The sequence below is a fragment of the Pan troglodytes genome, chromosome 15 (genome assembly GCF_028858775.2).
Source record: "Pan troglodytes isolate AG18354 chromosome 15, NHGRI_mPanTro3-v2.0_pri, whole genome shotgun sequence".
In the NCBI taxonomy this organism is placed as follows: Eukaryota; Metazoa; Chordata; class Mammalia; order Primates; family Hominidae; genus Pan; species Pan troglodytes.
The window spans coordinates 32,036,389-32,058,217 of record NC_072413.2 but is presented as its reverse complement, the minus strand read 5'-3'; the positions used below and the strand labels follow the sequence as shown (position 1 = coordinate 32,058,217).

The 21,829-nt window shown below is 42.5% G+C and overlaps 1 protein-coding gene across 14 annotated transcripts in view; it reads right to left on the bottom strand.

Annotated features, from left to right (window-relative positions):
• Positions 1–15,492: 15,492 nt before the first annotated feature.
• Positions 15,493–21,829, bottom strand: part of NPAS3 (neuronal PAS domain protein 3) — an 868,305-nt gene continuing 861,968 nt past the window's right edge. For 8 of the 14 annotated variants that reach the window (XM_009427633.5, XM_054666461.2, XM_054666466.2 and 5 more), the window contains one exon: positions 16,885–19,912. In XM_009427633.5, the coding sequence (XP_009425908.4) occupies positions 18,540–19,912 (1,373 nt within the window). In that variant the 3' untranslated portion in view covers positions 16,885–18,539. Of the gene's footprint in view, positions 19,913–21,829 lie in introns of all 14 variants that reach the window. The other 6 variants (XM_054666468.2, XM_054666469.2, XM_054666470.2 and 3 more) reach the window with 1 other exon arrangement.

Here is a 21,829-nt window from a genome sequence, read left to right as displayed (position 1 = left end):
GATGCCAAGGAGATTTTATAGAAGCTGGGTGCCTGTTAAGACCACTGTGTTTAATTCTTTTCTCTTTTTTTTTTTTTTTGAGACAGAGTTTGGCTCTGCACCCAGACTGGAGTGCAGTGGCACGATCTCAGCTCACTACAACCTCCCCTTCTTGGATTCAAGCAATCCTCCTGCCTCAGCTTCCCAAGTAGCTAGGACCACAGGTGTGTGCCACCACGCCTGGCTAATTTTTGTATTTTTAGTAGAGGCGGGGTTTCACCATGTTGGCCAGGCTGGTCTCAAAACTCCTGACCTCAGGCAATCCACCTGCCTCAGGCTCCCAAAATGCTGGGATTACAGGCATGAGCCACCGTGCCTGGCTTGAAACCACTGTGTTCAATTCTTATAAATGGAATCCTAATTATGAAATTACAGAAGAAAACTTGTTATCTAACAAGATCAAGACAGTTTAATTAAAAAGTTGGATAAAGCATAGAATGTGTTTAAAAACTAGCCATAAAAACTCAATGCATATGCACCTAGAACATTTTGTATTAAATTAAGACACCTAAATGTACTCATTTACATAGACTTGATGTAGATTCTAGGCTTTTTAAAGTGCACGTCTACTATTTATAGTCCTGCATCATCTTTCTTGCATAAATGACGCTCCCAAATATTGTCTTCATTGTCCAAACTTTAGTTTATTTAAAGAGAAGTACAAATTTAAAGATCTCTGACACAATCTGAAGAGATACTTTCCCTTCAATGTTTTATAGTCATCAACATCAAATTTTTGAAGCAAGTCTCCTCTGTGTAATCATCTTTACAAAACACTCACTCTAGTTCTCATAGAAACAACAATCTTCTTTCGCTCTCATAGTTGAGTATTTATGTAATATTAAATACATTGTTATGATAACAAGCACAACAGATTTGTATACACGCTACAGGCTCTTGGTGAGCAGGAGACTCTGTCATTCACAGTCACAGACTGACCCAATAGTGGCAAGAATACAGCATGCTCTGTGGACCAGCCATGAAGAACGGGGCATGTCAGTGACTCTAGCTGGCTGCTAGGCTGAGGTCAGATAGGAGAACCTCTCCTTTTGGAGGTCACCTGCAAACTTACCTCACTCTGCAGTTAAGTCAGGTGGACCCCAGAGAGGTTAAGGGACAAAAGGCAGGTCACAAAGTTAGAGAGCTGTTATTATTGTCTGTCTTTCTTGACTCATAGTCTAATATGTAGTATTTTTTTTGTGAGGATTCATTTGGAATATTCTTTAAAAAGCTTTTTTCCCTACATTTAATCTAAATATGTTCTTTGTATCACTAGATGTAATTATTTTTTGAGATTTATGGTTAAGACTTCGTAAGAGCTCATAGCCATGATATTATAATAGCATTTAATAACAAAAACAAATTTGCTATATTGGCACCTTTTCCAAGGAATAGAATTGTTCCATGAAGTGAGGCATACTCTATGGATTCTTACTAACATTTCATTTTCCTGACAGTGCTAGAAACTTGGACCACGTTAACTCCATTTATCCTCATCCTAACTTATGGTATATGCTGGTGTGCTTTAGTTTTCTCTGTATTCTTAGCCCCACAAGATATTATTATTATTGCTTCATGGAATCAAGATTTATTTAAATTTATTAACATATTTGCTCTTTGCTTTGTTTTTAATTACATACTGTAGTTCTTAGTTTCCATCTGGGGTCATTTCTCTTTTTGAAGAATGTTTTAGTGTTTCTTTAGTACAGTTTCCCGGTGATAAATTTTGTTTTGCATCTGAAAATATCTGTATTTTACTTCCATTTTTTTTTTTTTTACTGGATATAGACTTCTAGATTTGTAGACTTATTTTTTAATACTTTGAAGAGATATTATTCTTTTCTGGTTTTTCTGGTTTCTACTGGTAAGTTAGCTTTTGGTCTTATTACTGTTTTTTGAAAGAAATAAGTCTGTATTTCCCCTCTGTTTGCTCACATGGTTTTTTCTTTGTCTTTGGTTGTTGGCAGTTTTACTACAAATACCTATGTGATGTCCATGCACGTATTTTAATTCATTGTACCTGGGTTTGAATCTGCAACTTTGAAGGCTTTAAACAGTTTTGGAAAATTCTTAGTCATTATTTCCTCACATTTTTCTTCTGATTCATTCCTTTTTGTCTCTCCTCGGACAATGACATGTAGGCTAGGCCCTTTCATCCTATCCCATATAACCTTTATGCTCTTTCCTGTATTTTTCTAGACTTCCATCTCTTGGCACTTTACTCTGGATATTGTCTACCTGTTTACTAATAGGAATTCTCAAATAATCTAATTTTCTGTTAAATCCACTGTTTGAGATTTTAAGTTCAGTTATAAAACTTTGGCTCCAGAATTTTTCCATTCAATTGTTTTATAATTTGAACATTTCTCTTAATTTTCAATATTGACTGTTCACTTCTCAAACACTGATTATTGTTAAGGTCCATATTTGATAATTCCATTCTTTGGATTTTGTTTAGGTTTATTTTTATTGTTTGTCGTTTCTTTTGATTTTCAGTCACATTGTTATCTTGCGTACCCATATGAATGGCTAATTTTGATTGAATGTTCCCTGGAGTATTTAAAATTGAAGAGATAATGTGATGCTCTGATATATATTATGTCCTCAAGGGGGATTTATATTTGCTTCTGCCTGATGACTAGGAAAGAGGTATGTTTAAATCTTCCAACATGATTGTAGATTTGAACTTGCAGTTTTGAATTTAGCATTGTACATTTTTAGACTGTTACATGGGAATACAAATGTGATTTTTAATAAATTTCTGATGAGTCAAACATTTTATTATGAAGCAATCCTTTTATTTTCAGTGAACTTTTTTTTGGTCTTAAAAATCTCTATTTTATAAAGTATTAAAAAATAGGTGTGATGACTTTCAGGAATAATTCTCTCTTCAACATCAAGGTGGGGAGGAACCCATAGCATAGTGGTTACAAAATCAATCAAGCTTTGAAACCGGGGAGGCTTGGGTTATTATTCTGGCTCCACCAATTATTAGTTAAGAGACTGTGGATAAGTCATCCAACTTCTTGGATTCTCAGTTTCTAGACCTTAAGATAGCGATAACAATAGTTTCTACCATTATTGGTATGCAATGAGCGAGTGAATGTAAAGTGCTTACTATAGTGCTTGGCATATGGTAAATGGTGGCTGTGATGATCTTGTGATCTTGCCATGGCCTGATTGGTTTTTTTGGAGTTGTCCTCAGAATTTTTAGTTCCTCACATTAGGCAATATTTAAAGCACCCAGCTAGGAGTGTGTGGGTCTCTAGGTAACTGGTAGCTGCTTAGTAGCATCATTTTAGATTCTCATTATTAGTTCAGCTTCCATAAGGGTTTTCCAGTTCCATCCCTGCCAGGTACCAGTGTGCGCATGAACCTTCTCCCTGTAACGGAGAGCAAATGAAGCATTGCCTAATTCATTCTCCAAGTTTACTCTAGAGTTTTTTTTTTTCAAACTTTTCTTTGAACTGTGAGAGTGCCTGGTGTTTAAGAACAGTTCAGATGATACTTCTGAGATATGTGGTTTCACAGAAGATATCTCCTTGCAACAAATGGGATATAGAACTTCTACGTATTGTCTGTGCAGCCAGAATTGGTTCTTTTTAGGCTGTGAAGTACTTCTTTGTTTCTGTGGGATTCTTTCTTGTTGGATATGTGGATTTAGCTAGAATCATCACTTGTCAACCATCTGCTAGAGTTTAAAGACCTCTTTGCATCCTTCATACAACGTTGAAGCTTCTAGCTTTTCCCACATTTGATCTCTCATGCTTTCCTATCCTTGTGCTAGAATATGTAAGGAGCAATGCAGGTCAAAAGACAAAATCTAAGAAAGAACTAGGGAACTTGCTTTAGTGATGAACAGCCAAAGGATATTTATAATTGATCTAATCTAATAGTTATATCAGTTAAGAATTAAATTCAGTAGCAAAGTAAATCCCTCTTCCCAAAATGACATGGCTTAAACAAGATAGAAGTTTATTCAGTTTCATATAAAAGTGGTTCAGAAGTAGGTAGTTCATGGCTAGAGTAATGCCCCCAGAACTAAGCTCTGCTCCCCTATCCTAGCTCATGGCTTTTATTTTTAAGGTCATTTCATGATCCAGTATGGCTGCTGGAACTCCAGCCATTATGTCTGAGTTGCAGCCTAGAATAAGAAGGAAAGACAGTGTATCAGCTTTCTTGGAAATTTTCATTCTGTGTTAAGATTTCATGGGCTAGAACTTTGTCATGTGGCTATATTCAGCTGCAAGAGAGGCTAAAAAACAAAATATTTTATTCTAAGCAGCACTGTGCCTAGCTAAGAAAAGTTTTGGGTTCCATTACCAAGGAGAAAAAACAAAAGAATATCAGGTAGTCAACCAACAATTTTGTTGGCATGGCTATAGTGGCTTAACTAGGGTCAGTGATTCCACACAATTCAACGCTAGTCTGATACAGGTTTGGGACGAACCTTATTCTTTCTCCATTGAATAAAGCCCCAATCATACTCTTTATTACTTTCTCTTTCCTAGAAGTTTCTTTTTAAAAATATAGAATATCACACAAGAGCCTCTGTGGATGATCAGAGAGGTCATACCAAACAAAGTCAATTCATTTCTCTGGGGAGAAATTGAGAGTACAGAAAGTCCTTGAAACATGCACAACATCTTACATGCCTGACCTTAATGCATGCATAGTGTCTTCTCTGAATGCAGTGCTGGGGCCAGAGCCTAGGCTGTGGGACAAATCAACGTGAGGCACATAGGAAGGTGACAAGATAGATTCTGCAAGGGCAAGACTTTGCCTCAAGCCCTCTTGTTCAGTAGCCATTTAATATGAGTGATGCAGGGACTACAGTTTTTCAAAGAAAGATCATACCAATCAGTGACAAAAAGAAGTTGCTTCTTAGAAATATGGCCCTTTTATTTCCTTCAATGCCAAATTTCTGGAAGGGGTAGCCATCTTATGCTGTCTTTGTTCACCATGTCCATTTAATACTTCAGTCCTTACCTGGCCTTCTGAAAACATTTTTCTAAACTGATTTCTGTAACACCAATCCCTTTCATTCTTCTGGCCTCTTTTAAACATTTCTGTCATGGGCTTATTCCTCTGATCGCTCCTTTGACACATGCTAGCACCCCATTCTTGGCCATTTACTCATTGACACCATCTCTCCTGTGTAATGTCATCTAGACCTATGGCTTCTCCTATGAATGCTGATGTTTCTGATGCTACCTTTAAAACCAATTTCTCTCCAGAGATCTTGAACTATTTTTCCACCTACTCACCGGACATTTCCTGCATTTTCTATGAGCACTTAAAACTTACCATGTCTAAAATGGAGCTCTTCAACTCCTCCTACTCATCCCTTAAATCTTTCTTTGCTCCTGTGTTCTCTGCCTGTCTTGTTCAATGACACCCACACACCCAAGCCAGAAACCTGAGTCATCTTTTACTCTTTCCTCTCCATCATCTCTCTCCATATCCAACCAGTCACTGTCACTTCTCCCATAACCCTCTCAAATCCACCCCTCTACCTGCTCCACTCCTGCTCAACTCTCATCCTTTGCCACGTGGGATATCACTCCTGTCTATATTTAATCTGGCTCATCCTTCAAATGCCATCAGAGTGGCCTTTCCAGTACAAAAACTGCATTGTTATACTTCTCTGAATAAATTGATCATCCCATTGCCTAGAAGTACCATTCAAACTCTACATATAACATTCAAGGTAGGCCACTCACAGGGCTGCTGTTTTTTGTGGCTTCTTTGTATGAATGAGAAAAAGATGACCCCTCTGAGCAGATGCAGCCCAGCAAATGTGGAAGGAGGGCTTGGTGAGTGGCACACGCCTTTACGTGAGAGTAAGGTACTCGTTTTGTTAGGAGGATGCAGCCCTGAATTAGGGGTGGGGCTGGCTAGCAAAGCATACACTGGGTTTCATGAACTTGTCAGCTGACCTCTCCCTATATCTCCTAGGTGTAGCCATCACTCCAGCGCACTGAATTACTTGCAAGTTCTCTCCTGCCTCTATGATGTTGCTTATACCTTCCAGGAATCATTCTTTCTCTAGCATCTGTGGTTAACTCTTACTTGTTTTTCAAGTCCCACTTTAAGCATCCCCTCCTTTTGGGAAGCTTCTCTGCCCTCATGGCCTGAATTCGTTGCCATTACTCAGGCCACCCATAACACTGGGTGTATATATATGTCTGTCATGCCACTTGTCATACCATTGTAATGATTAATTTTGACATCTGTCTCCCTTTCTACTCTGTGAAGAACTAGAGCACAGAGGGTAGTACTTTATCCATCTTCATATTTCTGGTGCGGCTTGGGTAGCTCCTCACTTAAATTAATTACAGGCCACTACCAGAAATTAAGCAACATTACAGATTCTAGGTTTAGAAAGAACTGTCGGGCTTCTATTTGTTAATAAAAAATTAAGAAAATAATAGTACTATTTAGTGATGCAAAATGCTATTTATACAAAGTACTCTTTAGTATTACAAAATACTCCAGAAAGGAGTTGTTATTTCTTATTTACAAGCAAAGGCACGAATAGGAAGAGGGCAACTGCTGACAGTAGGCAAAGCAAGCATTCCTCTTTCAAGAAGCACATTAAGGGCCTTAAGGCAAAATTTAAGAGGTGGCCAGACATGGGAGGCAGCTGTGATGTAAATAGGGCAGATGAGGTAAGAACAAACTTGAATTAAGCTAAGAGCAGAAAGGGGAGCTTCTATTTGAAACCCACGTTTGCAATTGACTGGATGTTTGACCTCTGGGCAAGTCATTAACCTCTGTGTCTTAGTTTCCACATCTGTAAAGTGGAGATAATAATGTTTCCCTACTTCAAAGAATTATAGATTAATCAATGTCTGAAAAATGTCTCTAACTTGGGCAACTCTATGTAAATATCCGGAGCAGCATGGAGGGAAGTCAGGTGGAAAAACTAGAGAAAGAAATCTGAGCTTCCTTTTACTCAAAATGTTCAAAATGAAAAAGAATTGCTGGTGTTCTTGTCCTAGAAAATACTACGAAAGAAGTAGCAGTTACATTTGTATTTTGGAAAAACATCTTTTAAATGATTATAAATCTTTTATTTTCCCATGTGACTCTGATGCAGAGGTGTCTGTTGAGGTGTGTGAACTCTAGGCGTGTGGGGACCCTGGCCTCTCGGGTGAGACCGGGAGGACTCTGGCCACGGTGGACGGCTGTCGCTTTCCCTAGAGCAGGTTATCAACTTAGGGCTTATGTGACCTTCTTTACTTTCTCCTCTTATCTCCAAACTGCCCAACTTCCCTCTGTCAGAAGGGAGTTCCCCACCAGGGAGGGGACGGGCGGGGGTCTAGGCAAGTTCATTGCAGGGCTCTCAGCAGTTCCACCAGAGGATTTGGGATTGGAAAGGAAGTTACATTGTTGGGATTATGTGTACTTTTTTGATGCTTTAACATGGTCCAAAAATTGAAATTTTAAAAATTTACATCATTTTCTCCCCAGATTTCTAAAAAGAGTAGATTTTCTGAAAGGGTCTTTGGTTTATTGGCCAGCTGAGGGCCTCATCACACTGAGAGGGGTGACAGGTGAAGAGGAGGTTGGGAGTAGGCAGGAGAGGTCCAGTCGCCCCACAGGAGAAAAAGGGAGACAGACCCCAGAGGAGCTCTCATGGTGCAGGAGGGAGGCAAAAGGCCAGACAGAGGGAGGGCCACACCCACTGGAGAGGCAGCTTCTCTGTAGGCAGGGAGAAGGGAGGAGGGAAGATATTTGGCTGGCTTCTGAAGATAATGTTGTATTAGGGGGACACAGATGCTTTGAAGGGGATATCTAGAAGTTTTATTGGGCCATGGACTACTTGTGTGTGTCTTTCTGCCCTGACTCTACTTTCCCTCCTTTTAATAAGTTTATTTATTTATTGAGACAGAGTCTTACTCTGTGGCCCAGGCTGGAGTGCAGTGGCACGATCTCAGCTCACTATAACCTCCGCCTCCTGGGTTCAAGTGCTTATCCTGCCTCAGCCTCCCGAGTAGCTGGGATTACAGGTGCACACCACCACGCCCAGCTAATTTTTGTATTTTTAGTAGAGATGAGGTTTCACCATGCTGGTCAGGCTGGTCTCGAATTCCTGACCTCAGGTGATCCACCCACCTCAGCCTCCCAAAGTGCCGGGATTACAGGCATAAGCCACCACACCTGGCCAACTTTATTTATATTTATTTTTTATTTCTCATTTCCAGTGGTGTTGGATAATAAGATTAAATATTCAGATTGGCCTAGGCTGGGTGTACTGGCTCACACCTATTATCCCAGTACTTTGGAAGGCTGAGGTGGGCAGATCACCTGAGGTCAGGAGTTTGAGACCAGCCTGGCCAACAGGGCAAAACCCCTTTTCTATGAAAAATACAAAAATTAGCTGGGCGTGGTGGTGCATGCCTGTAATCCCAGCTACTTGGGAGGCTGAGGCAGGAGAATCGCTTGAACCTGGGAGGCAAAGGTTGCAGTGAGCCGAGATCATACCACTGCACTCCAGCCTGGATGACAGAGTGAAACTCCATCTCAAAAAAACAAAAAACAAAAACAAAAACAAAAAACCAAAAAAACCCCACAAAATACAAAAACAAAAACCATTGTCGGCCTAAGGCAAGGGGGCTTACCATAGTCCAGGCACATTCAGGAAACTCAAAGATTTTAAAATAAGAGCGGTAGAGAGGGAAGATAGTGTTTTGGATAAAGTAGTACAGTGTACTTGGAACCTCCAGCTGTCCTGCAGGTTGATGGAGTGGTGGTTGTTTGGGGCTGATCAGGCTGGGTCTAGCTCCCCTAAGTTCCCATACCTGTGGTGCCCACTGCGTGACACTGGCCCTACCTTTGCCTAGACATGTTTTGATGCCAAGGAAGAGAGAATTTGATCTAAACTGAAGCCATATGGGTTCAAGGGCTGTCCTCAACAGTCCTGAGCTGTTACCAGGGGACTAGATTGTCTCAGATGCTTGGAGTTGGTACCTCCTTTTGAGGAGTCTAAATATTCTTCCTATCCGTCATTTTAAACTCACATTGCTTTGCCTGTAGAGCTTGCCAATGAGGAAACAGAGACCAGTGAGAGAGCTCTCTTGTGTAAGGAGTTCATGGCAAGCCCTGCTGTGTTACGGATTTAACCCGATTGCACAATCTTTTATCTAAAGAGGGTACTTTCTTTATGTTGCTTTGCTAGTCATTTATTTTTCTTTTGAATTGTAGGATGAACATGTTATCCAAGGGGTAGCCCTATGACCTTAAGTGACATTAAACCACTCAGTCAAGTAGCTTGACTAAGAGTGCTTTTTGTACTGTTACTTGTTTGGAAATATTAGCCTTCTGTTTCAGTCACAGAAAAGTGGTTTAGGTCAGACCTAAGCATTCTGGCCAGCTGTATGACTGATTCGTATAGAGACTTAGATCAAGTATTTATACTCTTCCCAGGTTCTGTACCCACCTCCACCTGCCTCTTTCACCTGCAGATGGAGGCTGCAGACAGCACCCGAGCTTTGTGTGTGTGTGAGTACCGTGAAAAGAAAACAGTGGCACATTGCTGTAGTGCTGTCATTTCCTTGGCTTTCTGAGACTAACTCCTTTTTCTTTATTAGTACTGCCTGAAATGGAATAAAACTTCTGTTTGTTTTTATCTTCTAAATGAGATCTTTTCAAAGATGGCTTCTTTGGGGGAGTCTGGAATAATTAATTATCTCCCCCCACCTCCATCTTTCTCAATGTGTTTAATTTGAACTTTCTTAATGAAAACTCAGCTCTCGTAAACACTGGGTTGGCCCATTTTGTGTGTGCCTGCTCTGTCCTGCTTTGAGTGATGTGTAAATAAGAGGCAATCTGGTGATGAGTTTTGCTTGTGTGATGCGGAAGGGTGGAGAGGGAGGAGGGTTTGATGAATAGAGGCAACCAGAAAATGTACTTGATAATAACATGGCCATGATTGATGTTGCAATTCCTGAAAAATTATCATTGTGATATAATTATTTGTTTATGAACTGTACCCTGAGACTCCCAAGTTTGTGATTATTCATGGCACAGATAAAACTCTGAAGTCAATAATTCATCAAGGGTATAATGGTTTTGTTTGGGGGAGGTGGGGGGGTCATATGGATATTACATCCTGTTTCTGACACTTCCGCTATAAATCTGAGAACTCCTTCAGTGCAAGGAAGTGCCACCTCCTTACTCTCTGCTCCTTTTTCTTTTTTAAAGTAGTTTTAATAGTATGCATAAATTATTTTTAAAGGCTGAAATTAATTTTATTTTCCCAGAAAAATTCTTTTTAACATAGACACATTATCTGGGTCATTCCTTGTGGTATATCCCATGATTTCCAAACAGGCAGAGGTGGACAGAAGAATGAAGACAACTGTGCATGGGACAGTAGCTGGGAATTTAGGGATTGTGAGTTTTAATTCCAGATGGAACATATACTCAGTGAATACATTTGGCCTAGGCTCTTTGATTTTGGTCCATAAAAGGGAATAAGGGAGGCCCACTTATTGTCAGAAAATTGAAGAATTTTATCTTGAAATTCGTTCTTGACTTTTGGGTGGGTTTTACACGTCTGTATCAGGAGTCTTGGCACCTCTCACACCAGTTCTGCTCCCATAAAATGGCTGATATGGTAGTTGCTATCTCTAATTCTTTCCATTTCCTTCATATGGTTGGTTTTCTCTGCCTTAGTTTACTTGTAAGAGGGTAGTCCACCAGTAATGTTTGTTATGGATTTATTATATTTATTATATGCCTGTACCCCAGGGTTCCACAAATATTGGAGCCAGGTCTCTCCTTTCCAGCAGAGTTGTGTGAAGTAGTCTCAGAGGGTATGTAAAATGCAATGAAAATGAGAAATGTGTTTTCAGGGGTTCAGTTTCTTGCTCCCCTTTCATGCCCATCAGCTGCTTTCTCTAAGTTGCTTTTCACCCAAGCCCATGCCAGCATTATGTGAGGGCTATGTACACAGAGGAAGATGGGAGACCTATTTTCACAAAAATTGGTGAAAAGACTGAGGCCGGTTGACTGGAGGCTTAAGATGAGATAGTAATTTGACCTGGCTGCTAAGATGTGACTGCAATTGCAGGCAGTTTTACCTAGGAGCTCAGAGTCTTGAGGAAGAGATGGGATGGAACTTCTATGCCATGCAAGTATCAGGTCATGTCTGGAGTCATGTGACTGGCCCAAGGTGCCATATTTGAATAGGAGCTGTTATGAGCTGAATTGTGCCCCACCAAAAGTTGAAGTCCTAACCCCCAGTTTTTTAACATGAGAGTACCCAGCATTTGACCTTACTTTCATTTCCTTTTTCTTTTTTTTTGAGGTGGAGTCTCACTCTGTCACCCAGACTGGAGTGCAGTGACACAGTCTTGGCTCTCTGCAACCTCCGCCTCTCAGGTTCAAGCAATTCTCCTTCCTCAGCCTCCCCAGTAGCTAGGATTAAAGGCATGCACCACCATGGCTGGCTAATTTTTTTTTTTTCAATTTTTAGTGGAGACGGGGTTTCACCATGTTGGCCAGGCTGGTCTTGAACTCCTGAACTCAAATGATCTGCTCACCTCAGCCTCCCAAAGTGCTGAGATTATAGTCATTAGCCACTGTGGCCGGCCTACTTTCATTTCCTTCTTATGGTAGAGTTGTTGTAGATGTAGGTAGTTAAGATCAGGTCATGCTGGAGTAGGGTGGGCCCTTAATCTAATCTGATTAATATCCTTATAAGAGGAGAGAGTGACACAGTCGGAGAGAACTCCATGTGAAGACACAGACACACACAGGGAGAAGATGGCCATAAAGTGACAGAGGCAGAGATCAGAGGGACACATCTATAAGCTAAGGAATGTCAAAGATTGCCAGGAGCTAGGAGAGAACATGGAACAGACTCTCCCTCAGAGCTTTCCAGAAGAACCAACCTTGCTGGCACCTTGATTTCAGACTTCTGGCCTCCAGAACTGTGAGAGAATACATTTCTGTTGTTTTAAGCCACCCAGTTTGTGCTAATAAAGCAGACCCAGGAAACCAATACAGGGGTCTTGGCAAATTCTGGTGCACTCAAATAATGGTGACTAGGATGGTGAAGGATCCTGCCACCATGTCACTGGCAGAAATGGACAAAACATGTGGGATTTAGCCTAGAGATTTACTGAAACCCTGACATCCATCTTCATATCTTTGAAGGCCACTCAAATGGAAAAGGGTTTAGATTTTAGTCCCTTTAACTCCAGAGGTAAGATTTCAGCTCAACACCTTCTAAAAATTAGGACAATTTGACAGTGTGCTAGAAAGACCCTCAGCGCTAGAATTATTAAGGACATGCGATTTCTACACCAGAGAGTTCTTCTTAGTTGCTAAGATTCTCTGGATCACTATTGTGATTATATAGCTCAATGCTCATACGTGAGGATACACTATTAAGTGGTGCTTTCTTGTGAATCTATTTGCTTAGCTATCCATAGGACACAATGTCATAGTTAACTGAGTCAGTTACCAACTGTTTGGGTTGTTTCCTCCTCCTCCTCTGTTTGCTTTACCTAATCTGTTGCTGTATACAGAGTAGATTGTATTATGGACACACCCACCCACCTCCAACATTTATGGATGGCCAACTCTGTATCAGCCATATGGACTACTCAAGAAAGGAAGAATGAATGAACTTGCTGCTTTATCCATTTTGACAATCTTTTCTTGATACAAGCTCAAGCTATCCTGTCAAACCACATGGACATTTCCAGTGGAATCTCTGCCTCTTGACAAGTCATGTTTCATTTGTTCACATCTTCGTCCATCAGTATTCAGCAGATCTTTACCAAGCCAACACTACTGTAAATCATTGAGCTAGGCACTGTGGAAGGATATGAAGATGAATAAGCAATGATTTATGCCTGTGGGGAACTTACCAAATCAGCCCTCTTTCTTCATAATGGTTTCCTAGGAGACACAGGAAAGCAGAAGGCAGCCAACGGTATTCATTTACCTTAGTGTCCCAGAGAGTTTAAGCCTGCTAGTTGACATACATCTTTGGGAATTATGCTCAAGAATTAGGTTTGCCTTTTTTTCCCACTACATGATATGAAATGTTGGCAAAGATATTCTTCCTTCTCTCCCAAATCTTTGACCCTTTCTACTTTTTGAACCTGGATAATAATCTTGGCTTGAACAGACTATCTTCTGGGCTTGAGATATATTATCACCTCTCTTAAATATAATACATAGGGCAAGTTGATTTTCAAATTACTTTAAACATTCTCAATGTTAAATAGACTTTGTCTAGGAGTAGGAGAAGGACGGGTAAGAATTATAGTCCACAAGGGCTAAAACCAGTTTATTTATTTTTATTTTTATCATTTTTTCCAAGACAGAGTCTTGCTCTGTCACCCAGAGCTGGAGTGCAATGGCACGATCTCGGCTCACGGCAACCTCCGCCTCCCGAGTTCAAGTGATTCTCTTGCCTCAGCCAACTAGCTGGGATTATGGGTGCCCGCCACCATGCTGGGCTAATTTTTGTATTTTTAGTAGAGAGGGGGTTTCACCATGTTGGCCAGGCTGGTCTTGAACTCCTGACCTCGTGATCTGCCCGCTTCGGCCTCCCAAAGTGCTGGGATTACAGGCATAAGCCGCCGCACCCAGCCTTAAAACCAGTTTTTTGTGCTCAACTGAATGTATATGTTCCCTCTTGTCCTGCCTGCTGTTTTTATTTAAAAATTGTCTTGTTCCTCATTGCCAAATAAATTAGTTTAAGTATCAGCTGGGAGGAAGAAGAGAGGAGCTACAAGAGAGCTGGCTGTTGGCCCCTGTTCTGTTACCTGGAGACTAGAGCCTTGACCAGTTGACTTGCTGCCAGCCTGGCAACGAAGTCCTGTACTTCTGGGGAGCTCAGGGCTCTGGCCTGGTTGCCAGCACTGGGGCTGAGGAGGTGGCAGGGCTTCCTGATTATCAATGAGTCTGAGCCCAGAGCTCACTCACTCTTTCAAGCTGAAAGATGTTCTTTATTTCATTAGTGACCTATTTTAGCATTGATGGATACACATAAAGGACAGGGAACTTGCTGATGCTAAGAGAGGCTTGAGTTTGGATAAGAATCCAGGATTTCCACCACTTCTACTGCAGAGGCACCAAATACTGTGAGGATTTCAATTCACCCATCACCTGTCCTGCTTCCCATTTCAACCCTCATTGCTACCACCTCCGGATCACAAGGCTGCAGGAATGTCCAGAAGCAAAGTGTTATGGCTGATCAACAGCATTAGCCAGTCCCACACTCAGACAAGCACCCCTCTGCCCTGTGGGACCCTGCCCCATGCAAAGCTCTGAAAGCCTGCACTCACAGCCAGTTCCATCAAGACCTACTAGACAGGGTGGCTTGGGTAAGCTGGCTTCATCACTCACCATAATCCACTCAGCATAGTTTCCAGCTACATCAGTTTTTGACTTCTCAATCTTGCTATACTATATCCTTCTGACTCTAAAGAGCAAAAGGGGAAAAAATTTTAGAAAAGTGGTTCGGCACACCCAATTCTGTGTTCTCAATTAGCCTCTCCCTATTCCCTATTTTAAGTACTTATTCTGAAGACCCATCTAGGGCACAGTAGAGAAATCCAGAGCTCTTCAGCCCTAACCACACTTCTGTGTTCACCAGTCTGAAGCTTTCTTCCACCAATAAAAAAAAAAAACCCCACGTTGGCTAACGTCACTGAAGACTTACACTAGGGAAATGATATTTATTATTTTTAGTAGCTTCTGGACGAAAGTGTTTGCCTCCCCTCCCCAACTCCCCCAGCTCAGCCCATTCATATTCCAGTTTTTGGAGATCACAGACTTAAGAGTTGACCTACCTTATCCTTAACTTTGAGACAATGGGTGACACTTTGTTTTTTTTTTTTAAAGAGTAAGCAGCTGACCTGCCTTAAAACGTAACAGGCCACATGCTACCCTAACCATAATGCAGCATGAACATGACTTAATCAGCTTGTCTGGAGAAAGAAAATGCATATTTAGCATAAAAAGAAGATATAAGCAATGGAACAGTTGGTTATACATTATAGATTGTAATAAATGAAAATACTGAGTGCATTTTAAATGATTAATGTATGAAAACTGTCATCACTTACTGTGCATTAATCAAAAAATGCACACTTCCCATAGTGGTTAATGTTGCAGGCCCATCGTTCAGCTTTGATAATGTGCATAATAATGCTCAGTATGACAATGAATTGGGGTAGCTGAAAATTTAGGATGGTTGCAAGTTTGGTGTAGTATTTGGATTAGCATCTTATTCTGTGCCTTGTCAGCCTCATCAGTACACAAGCTATATAGTTTTTCCAAAACTAGCAAAAATATGAATGCATTTTTTTACTTTTTCTTTTTTTTAAAATAAAGAATAATGACCAAGGTACCTGCTTAAACAAATACTACCAGCATTCATTAGTCAGGATGGTTACATGTAAAAGAAATGATGCCAGATAGTAACAAATCCAAGAGAAGTTTATTATGAAAATGGCACCTGCGGATGAAAAAATTAAGTTACATAAAGACAACCATGTATGTGACATGTATGAGAATCTACAAAAGTATAAAAAGAACCCTGTTGTAAATGAAGTATGTACATTTCTGATTTGCAGCATTATCAATGGTCAATGAAAAAAAATGTTTCAAAATAAGCCAGGCACTCAGGAAGTTAGGTCCGGTTAGCTTCACACAAAACAAATGTACCATAGCTGTCGCTTTGTAACGTTTTAATTATTTTTTATATATATATTGTAGAGTTGGTAACACTGCTAAGAGTTTTACGAACAGAATATCCCTTTCCCCATTATTCAGCTACTTGGCACCAGTCTCCTCATAAAAGTTTTCATATATTTGTACAAGAAATAGTTAAAAACACAGACACAGTCTTCACAGGTAATGAAGTGTTTTTTTTTTTCATTTTGTAATTTTCAACACTATGGATTTAGACAGCAGCTGTGATTATCTGTTAGTTTAAATCACCAGAAATCATTTTGACACAACACAGAAACATTTATAAAAGAAAAAAAACAGCTGTCTAGCTGTTCTTTGTAGCTGATAGGTGCATTCCTTTGATTGTTCGATAGCTAGAGTAGAGCTTCCAAAATTAATCTGTAAATTTCTCCATCGGCCTTCTTCACCTTCTAAACCTACTTAAATCCTTCAAGTAAGCTCACTATTAAAATTTGTGGCATTTAACTTCTTTTTGTTATTATTCCACCATGGTTTGGGCCCAACTCATGAAATCAAAGGTCCTAGAGGAATCTACTCAACACAGTGATATTCAAAGGACAGCCGAGTTACTATATTAGCATTGCACAAGTAAACAAATATATATGACAATTCTAGATTCCATTATCCCCTCCCATTTTGTTTCTTAAAAATGTTGGTTGACCTTTGAAAGAATTTTCTGTCTCACTGGTAATTGCTTTATATATTGCTCCATCAGCCAACCTGAAAGGAAACCAAAGAAAAGCACCCACTGCTTATAGGTAGAGCACAAGGGACTCTGGGAATGTTAACAACTGAGGCTATATGGCATCAATTTATTTAATATATCTGAGCATTATTCTTCAGTGCTTTGTGTTGCACTCCAGAAGACAGAGTCATACCCAGAATTCCGTTGTGGGAAAAATGGCTCCATTAACCTTGAGCTAGTTAAGAGTCTTTTTATCTCTGAGAATGAAAGAGATTTTGGGGATGGGGAAGGAATGAAGAGGAGGGAGAGGGGGAGATGGGAAAGGGAGGGAAAGAGAGGAGAGGTAGGGAGAATATACACCAGCAAAGCAACAGCAGGAATTTTAAAAGGTAAAACGGAAGATTCACAGACAGTAGAAGCAGCATAGGGTGACATTACAGAGGAAGGCCACCACACAAAACCCACTAACCCCCAAGAATCACTGATTCACTAGGACTGCAGGAATGGGACTGTACCACTCCGGACTAGAGATAGAGCACAGATAAGACAAAGGACAAAACAACTACATTAGCTTAGTATATACTGCATATAGAAACACACATTGAAACTGCAATGGGACTGACAGCCAAGGACACATACACATTGTACACATTACAGTTCTCACATCTGTTATTAGATGCCTTAACAAACAGCTGCCAAAAATGAAGTGGAAGAAGAATTTATACTTGACAGTCATTTGGAGTGTTTGACACCACACTGATTTCTGGCAACAAAGACAAAATAGGATTTTTTTTCTTTTTCTTTTTTTTTTTTTTCTTTTTTTTTTTTTTTACTTAATGTGCAGTTTTCAGTTGCAGTTATCTGTCTGAAGCTTATTAACCCATTCTTTAGTTTTAAAACTTATTGGTTTCAACCCAGAAATAAGAACCAAAGGGAAAGAAATTCCATGAAATCAAACCAGTCCCCCAAAATACAACCTTCCTTTTTTTAAGAAATGAAAAAAACCAAAAACATGTTAAATATTTTCCTTCTTTTACTCCGAAGTGTTATTGAAGTTGCAAAATTAGCCTCAGTTAGACTGAGTAAGGAAAACAAAAAGCTAAACAAAAGGCAGTATGTACCTAAACTGCTCCTCAAATCAGTTTGATTGAGTTTTCCAGCAGCCCCTTTAAAAAGGGCTTTACTGACCCATTAAATTTAATGTGAGGCTATGTTTGTTAGTTGGGAGGTAAAAAATTTTAAGTCCTGCAGCAAACGTTAATGAGGGCTTTGTCTTAACTAACCAAGGAGACTGCAGCAACGGACTCCAGACCAGGACAGAACACATTTTTTTTTTCCCCCAAAACCCAGCCCAGGAGCTGCATTTTGTATGAAGACATTACAGATTAATAAATGATAGCACCATGGTTTTAGAAATTAAGTTAATGTTTCAGTAATTAACATTTAGTCCGACTTTTTTTTTTTAAACATTCTAGTCACAGGCCAGAAATTAAGTTTAAGAACTCAAATTATTTTTATGTGCAAGTAAGAAAATCTTAAAATCTTAACCGTAAAAAGAGAATTAAATTCTGCATAAAATTCTAAAATACTATTCCCCCTATTTTTTAAAGGAATTAGGAACAGAAACAAAAAACCACCCTATTTCATTTGACTTAGTCAAACAGGGCACATTGTTTATGCTTGTCTCTTTCCATCTTGATCATATCAAGATCTTTATGAAGAAACCCCAATGGTTGTCACTTGAGAACTCTCTTGACCACAAGACTGAGTATTCTATGGCAGAGGCATATACACATGAAAGACATCTTAATAAAGATGCAAAGGAAAGCAAAACAACCCAACACACATCTTAGAAGAAGACAAAACGGCAGGCAACTGGTCGTCTGACTCTCTGAAGGCAAAAAATAAACATATCTTTACACGAAAGAATAAGTCAGGTGAAAGAAAGAGGGGGTGGAATGGGGACCGTCGTGGCGAGAGAAGACGCTGACCTGCTCGAATTCAAAGTGCTAGAATTAAAGGTCTAAACGAAAATGCCGACGATGCCTCCTCCAAGCGGGGCCTGGCCGGGCCCAGGACGGGCGGCGCCTCAGTCCTCCTTGCGCTCCAGAGTCTGTGCCGCGTGGATGCCGTTGCTGTAGACGGGGAAGGGCAGCGTGGAGAAGAGTCCCTCGGCCGTGGTGAACACGTTGCCGGCGGGCATCTGCGTCAGGCTAGCTGCGCTCACTGCGCCGCCGAACGGTCCTGACATGTTGAGCCGGTGCACGTGGTGGTAGAGCATCTCCATGGGCGTCTTGGGGTCGAGGCCAAAGCCGGGGCTGTTAACGTCCACGAAGTTAACAGCGTGCGCGTTGGGCAGCAGGTTGCTCTGCATGGCCAGGGTCACCTCGGCGGGCGCGTAGCGGATGGTGCCCGTGGTGTAGACCCTCTGCGCGGCCGTGCTGGTGGCGGCCAGGGTCCCGGTCACCCTGTGCACCAGCGGGAGCACGACGTTGCCCGCCTGCAACCTCTGCAGCGCCTCCAGGTCCCCAGTGTACAGCAAGGAGTTGGACCCGCTGGGGCCGCCGCCCCCCGCGCCGCCGCCCCCGCCCCCGCCGCCGTTCCCGGGGTGCTTGTCCCGCGGGGACGCCGAGAGCGGGGGTGACAGCGGGTCGGAGGCGACGGGGGCCAGGGCCGCGGTGGCCGAGGCGCCGAACTGAGTCTTGCGGGCGGCCGCGCCGTCGGCGCCGGGCGGGGTGAGGACCGAGTCGGGAATGGCCACGTGCAGCCCCCCGCCACCGCCACCCCCACCGCCGCCGCCGCCCTGCGGGGACGGGAAGTGCTCAGAGCTGGGGGGCTTGGTCATGCTGTAGGGGGACTCGTTCCTGGAGATCTCCCGGTTAGGCGGGTAGTTCCAGATGCTGCTGTCATTGTCGAAATTGATGGGTTCCGAGATCTCCGTCTTGATCTTGAGCACCGAGGCACTGTTGGGGGAGGACAGCAGCCGCGGGGGCTCCACCAGGCCCGCGTCCAGGCCGCCTGGGCTCGACGCGCTGGACAGGCGCCGGCGGCTGGCGCTGCCGCCCTTTTGCCGTTTCCGCCTTTTCTTGCGCTTCTGGTGCTTGCTGGAGGCCTGCGCGCCCGCCTCGCCTGCGCTGTCCGAGTCCTTGGCGCTGTCGGACGTGAGTGACTCGCAGTTCTGCAGCCGCAGGTCCGACTCGCTCTCCACGTAGCGCTCCACCTTGATCTGCATCGGGCCCAGAGCACCGAAGCCGTCCTCGCCCGCCTTGGGGTTCTCAAAGTCCGAGTGCTCGAAGCTGTCGTCGCTGTCGCGGCTGTCCGGGTTACTGGAGCTGTGGCCGTCGTCGTTGCAGTTCATGTCGTTGTCACACGCGTTGCCCGACTTCTTCCGGTCGGGCTCCGGGTCTTCGCTGTTCTCGGACTGGTTCCCCTTCTCGTCGGACTTGGAGTTCTCGTTGTCCTCTGTGTGGGGCCGGGGGCCGGCGGTGGCGGGGGCGGAGAGAGAAGAGAGAGAAGACACCAGGTTAGCGGGGCGACCCAGCCTGTCACCTGCAGGGGCTGGGGCGGGGAGCAGGGCAAGTGTCCGTCCTCATCACGGGCTTCTCCATCACCTTCAGAGGACTTAAGACCTGGGCTTTCTTTCTGCTGAGGGCCTGGGTTAGCTGGATGGTTACTCAAAGTGCGGGCCAGCGGCATTGGCAATCATCTGGACACCCGTTGCAAATGCAGACTCTCTGCTCCCACCCAGGTAGACTGAATCAGGTTCTGCATTGGAATATGACCCCCAGGTGATTCTCAGGCACATTCAAGTTTAAGAAGTCCCACAAAGATACTCAGGAAGTCAGGTTAAATAACCTGGATTAAGGTGTGACACAGAAAAATGATGGCATGCAAGGTGACTTTCTAAAGAGTCTGCATTTTCCCTTGGTGAATATTTGTTCATTACTGAGAGCCACTCTCCTTCTTTCTATTCCATAAGTTATTCTCCCCCACAGCACTTACCACCATCTGATTCACTGTATATCTTTATTTTTATTATTTATTATTTTTGGCAGGGTCTCCCTCTGTCCCTCAGGCTGGAGTGCAGCGGGGTGGTCACTGCTCACTGCACCCTTGCCCTCCCCGGCTCAAGCGATCCTTCTGCCTCAGCCTCCTGAGTGGCTAAGACCACAGGTGCCCACCACCACACGTGGCTGATTTTTTTGTTTTTTTGTAGAGACAGGGTCTTGCCACGTTGCCCAGGCTGCTCTCAAACTCCTGGACTCAAGCAATGCGCCCACCTCAGCCTCCCAAAGTGCTGGGATTACAGGCATGAGCCACCCTGCCACCTCACTGTATATTTTAGTTTTATTTACTTGTCTCTTCTTCCCACTAGTATATAAGCTCACTGGGCTGGGAATTTTGCTTTGTTTTGTTCACAACTATGCACTGTATTAAAAAGGGGCAGAGACTACCAATTCTAGAACTTTTTATGTCTTTGTCAAGAACTTTCAAATTAATGCAATTTAGGGACAGGAGGACAATGAAGATCTGCCTTGAGTGCTCTGCCCTCCTTCCGCATCCCTGAAGCTGGGTCTGGAGGAAGGGATACATGTTTACAATGCTGGAGCGCAGGTGCCCTCATGAAGGGGGTTGTCAGGAAAACCTAGCTGCCACATTTTTGAAAGAACAGATTTTTCCAGTAACACAGCGTCTGAACATAGAGGGAAGAAGCCTGACTGGCAGCCTGGACTAGAAGTTGTGGTCATTGCCTCCCCTTCTGTAGCAGAAGAGGTAGGGTTAAAAAAGGTGTAGGATTTTCTTGCAGCTGTAAAAATCCTACAAGTTTGGTGCTCCCTGGCCTTATGTGTGTCTCTGGAAGAGGGCTGGGGATGGGATGAAAAGCAAATTTTTATACTAATTTTCAGTGTCCCAAAGAACTACTCAGGAAGTCTGCTTCCCCAAAAGAAATGAAAATGCATGCGTTTGTTCTGCATAGATTCAGGAAATAAGTAACAGTCCAGCACCCTGAAAGAGGCATTGATCGATGCCATTAAGTACCCTACTTTAGAGGCTCAGTCCCAGCTTGGTGGGAATGTGAATATTTGGGGCTCAAAGTCACAGACTGTCTTGGAGCTGGCCCTGGTACCTGCCTTTAGTAGAGGCCGAGAGCTAGCTATGAGGTTAGAACAGGGCTCCTTCTGTATGGCCAGTGGATTGACATTAAGTGATTGCTAATAGCAATCAATCTCTTTCTGTATATTTAAAGAAAGAGATCTGTCAGATATCAAAAGATCTCTTTCTTCTGTGAGTATATATACACACAAAAACATATATATATATATACACACACACACAGATGTATTTATCCAGCACTACATATCTATATGTATTATACCT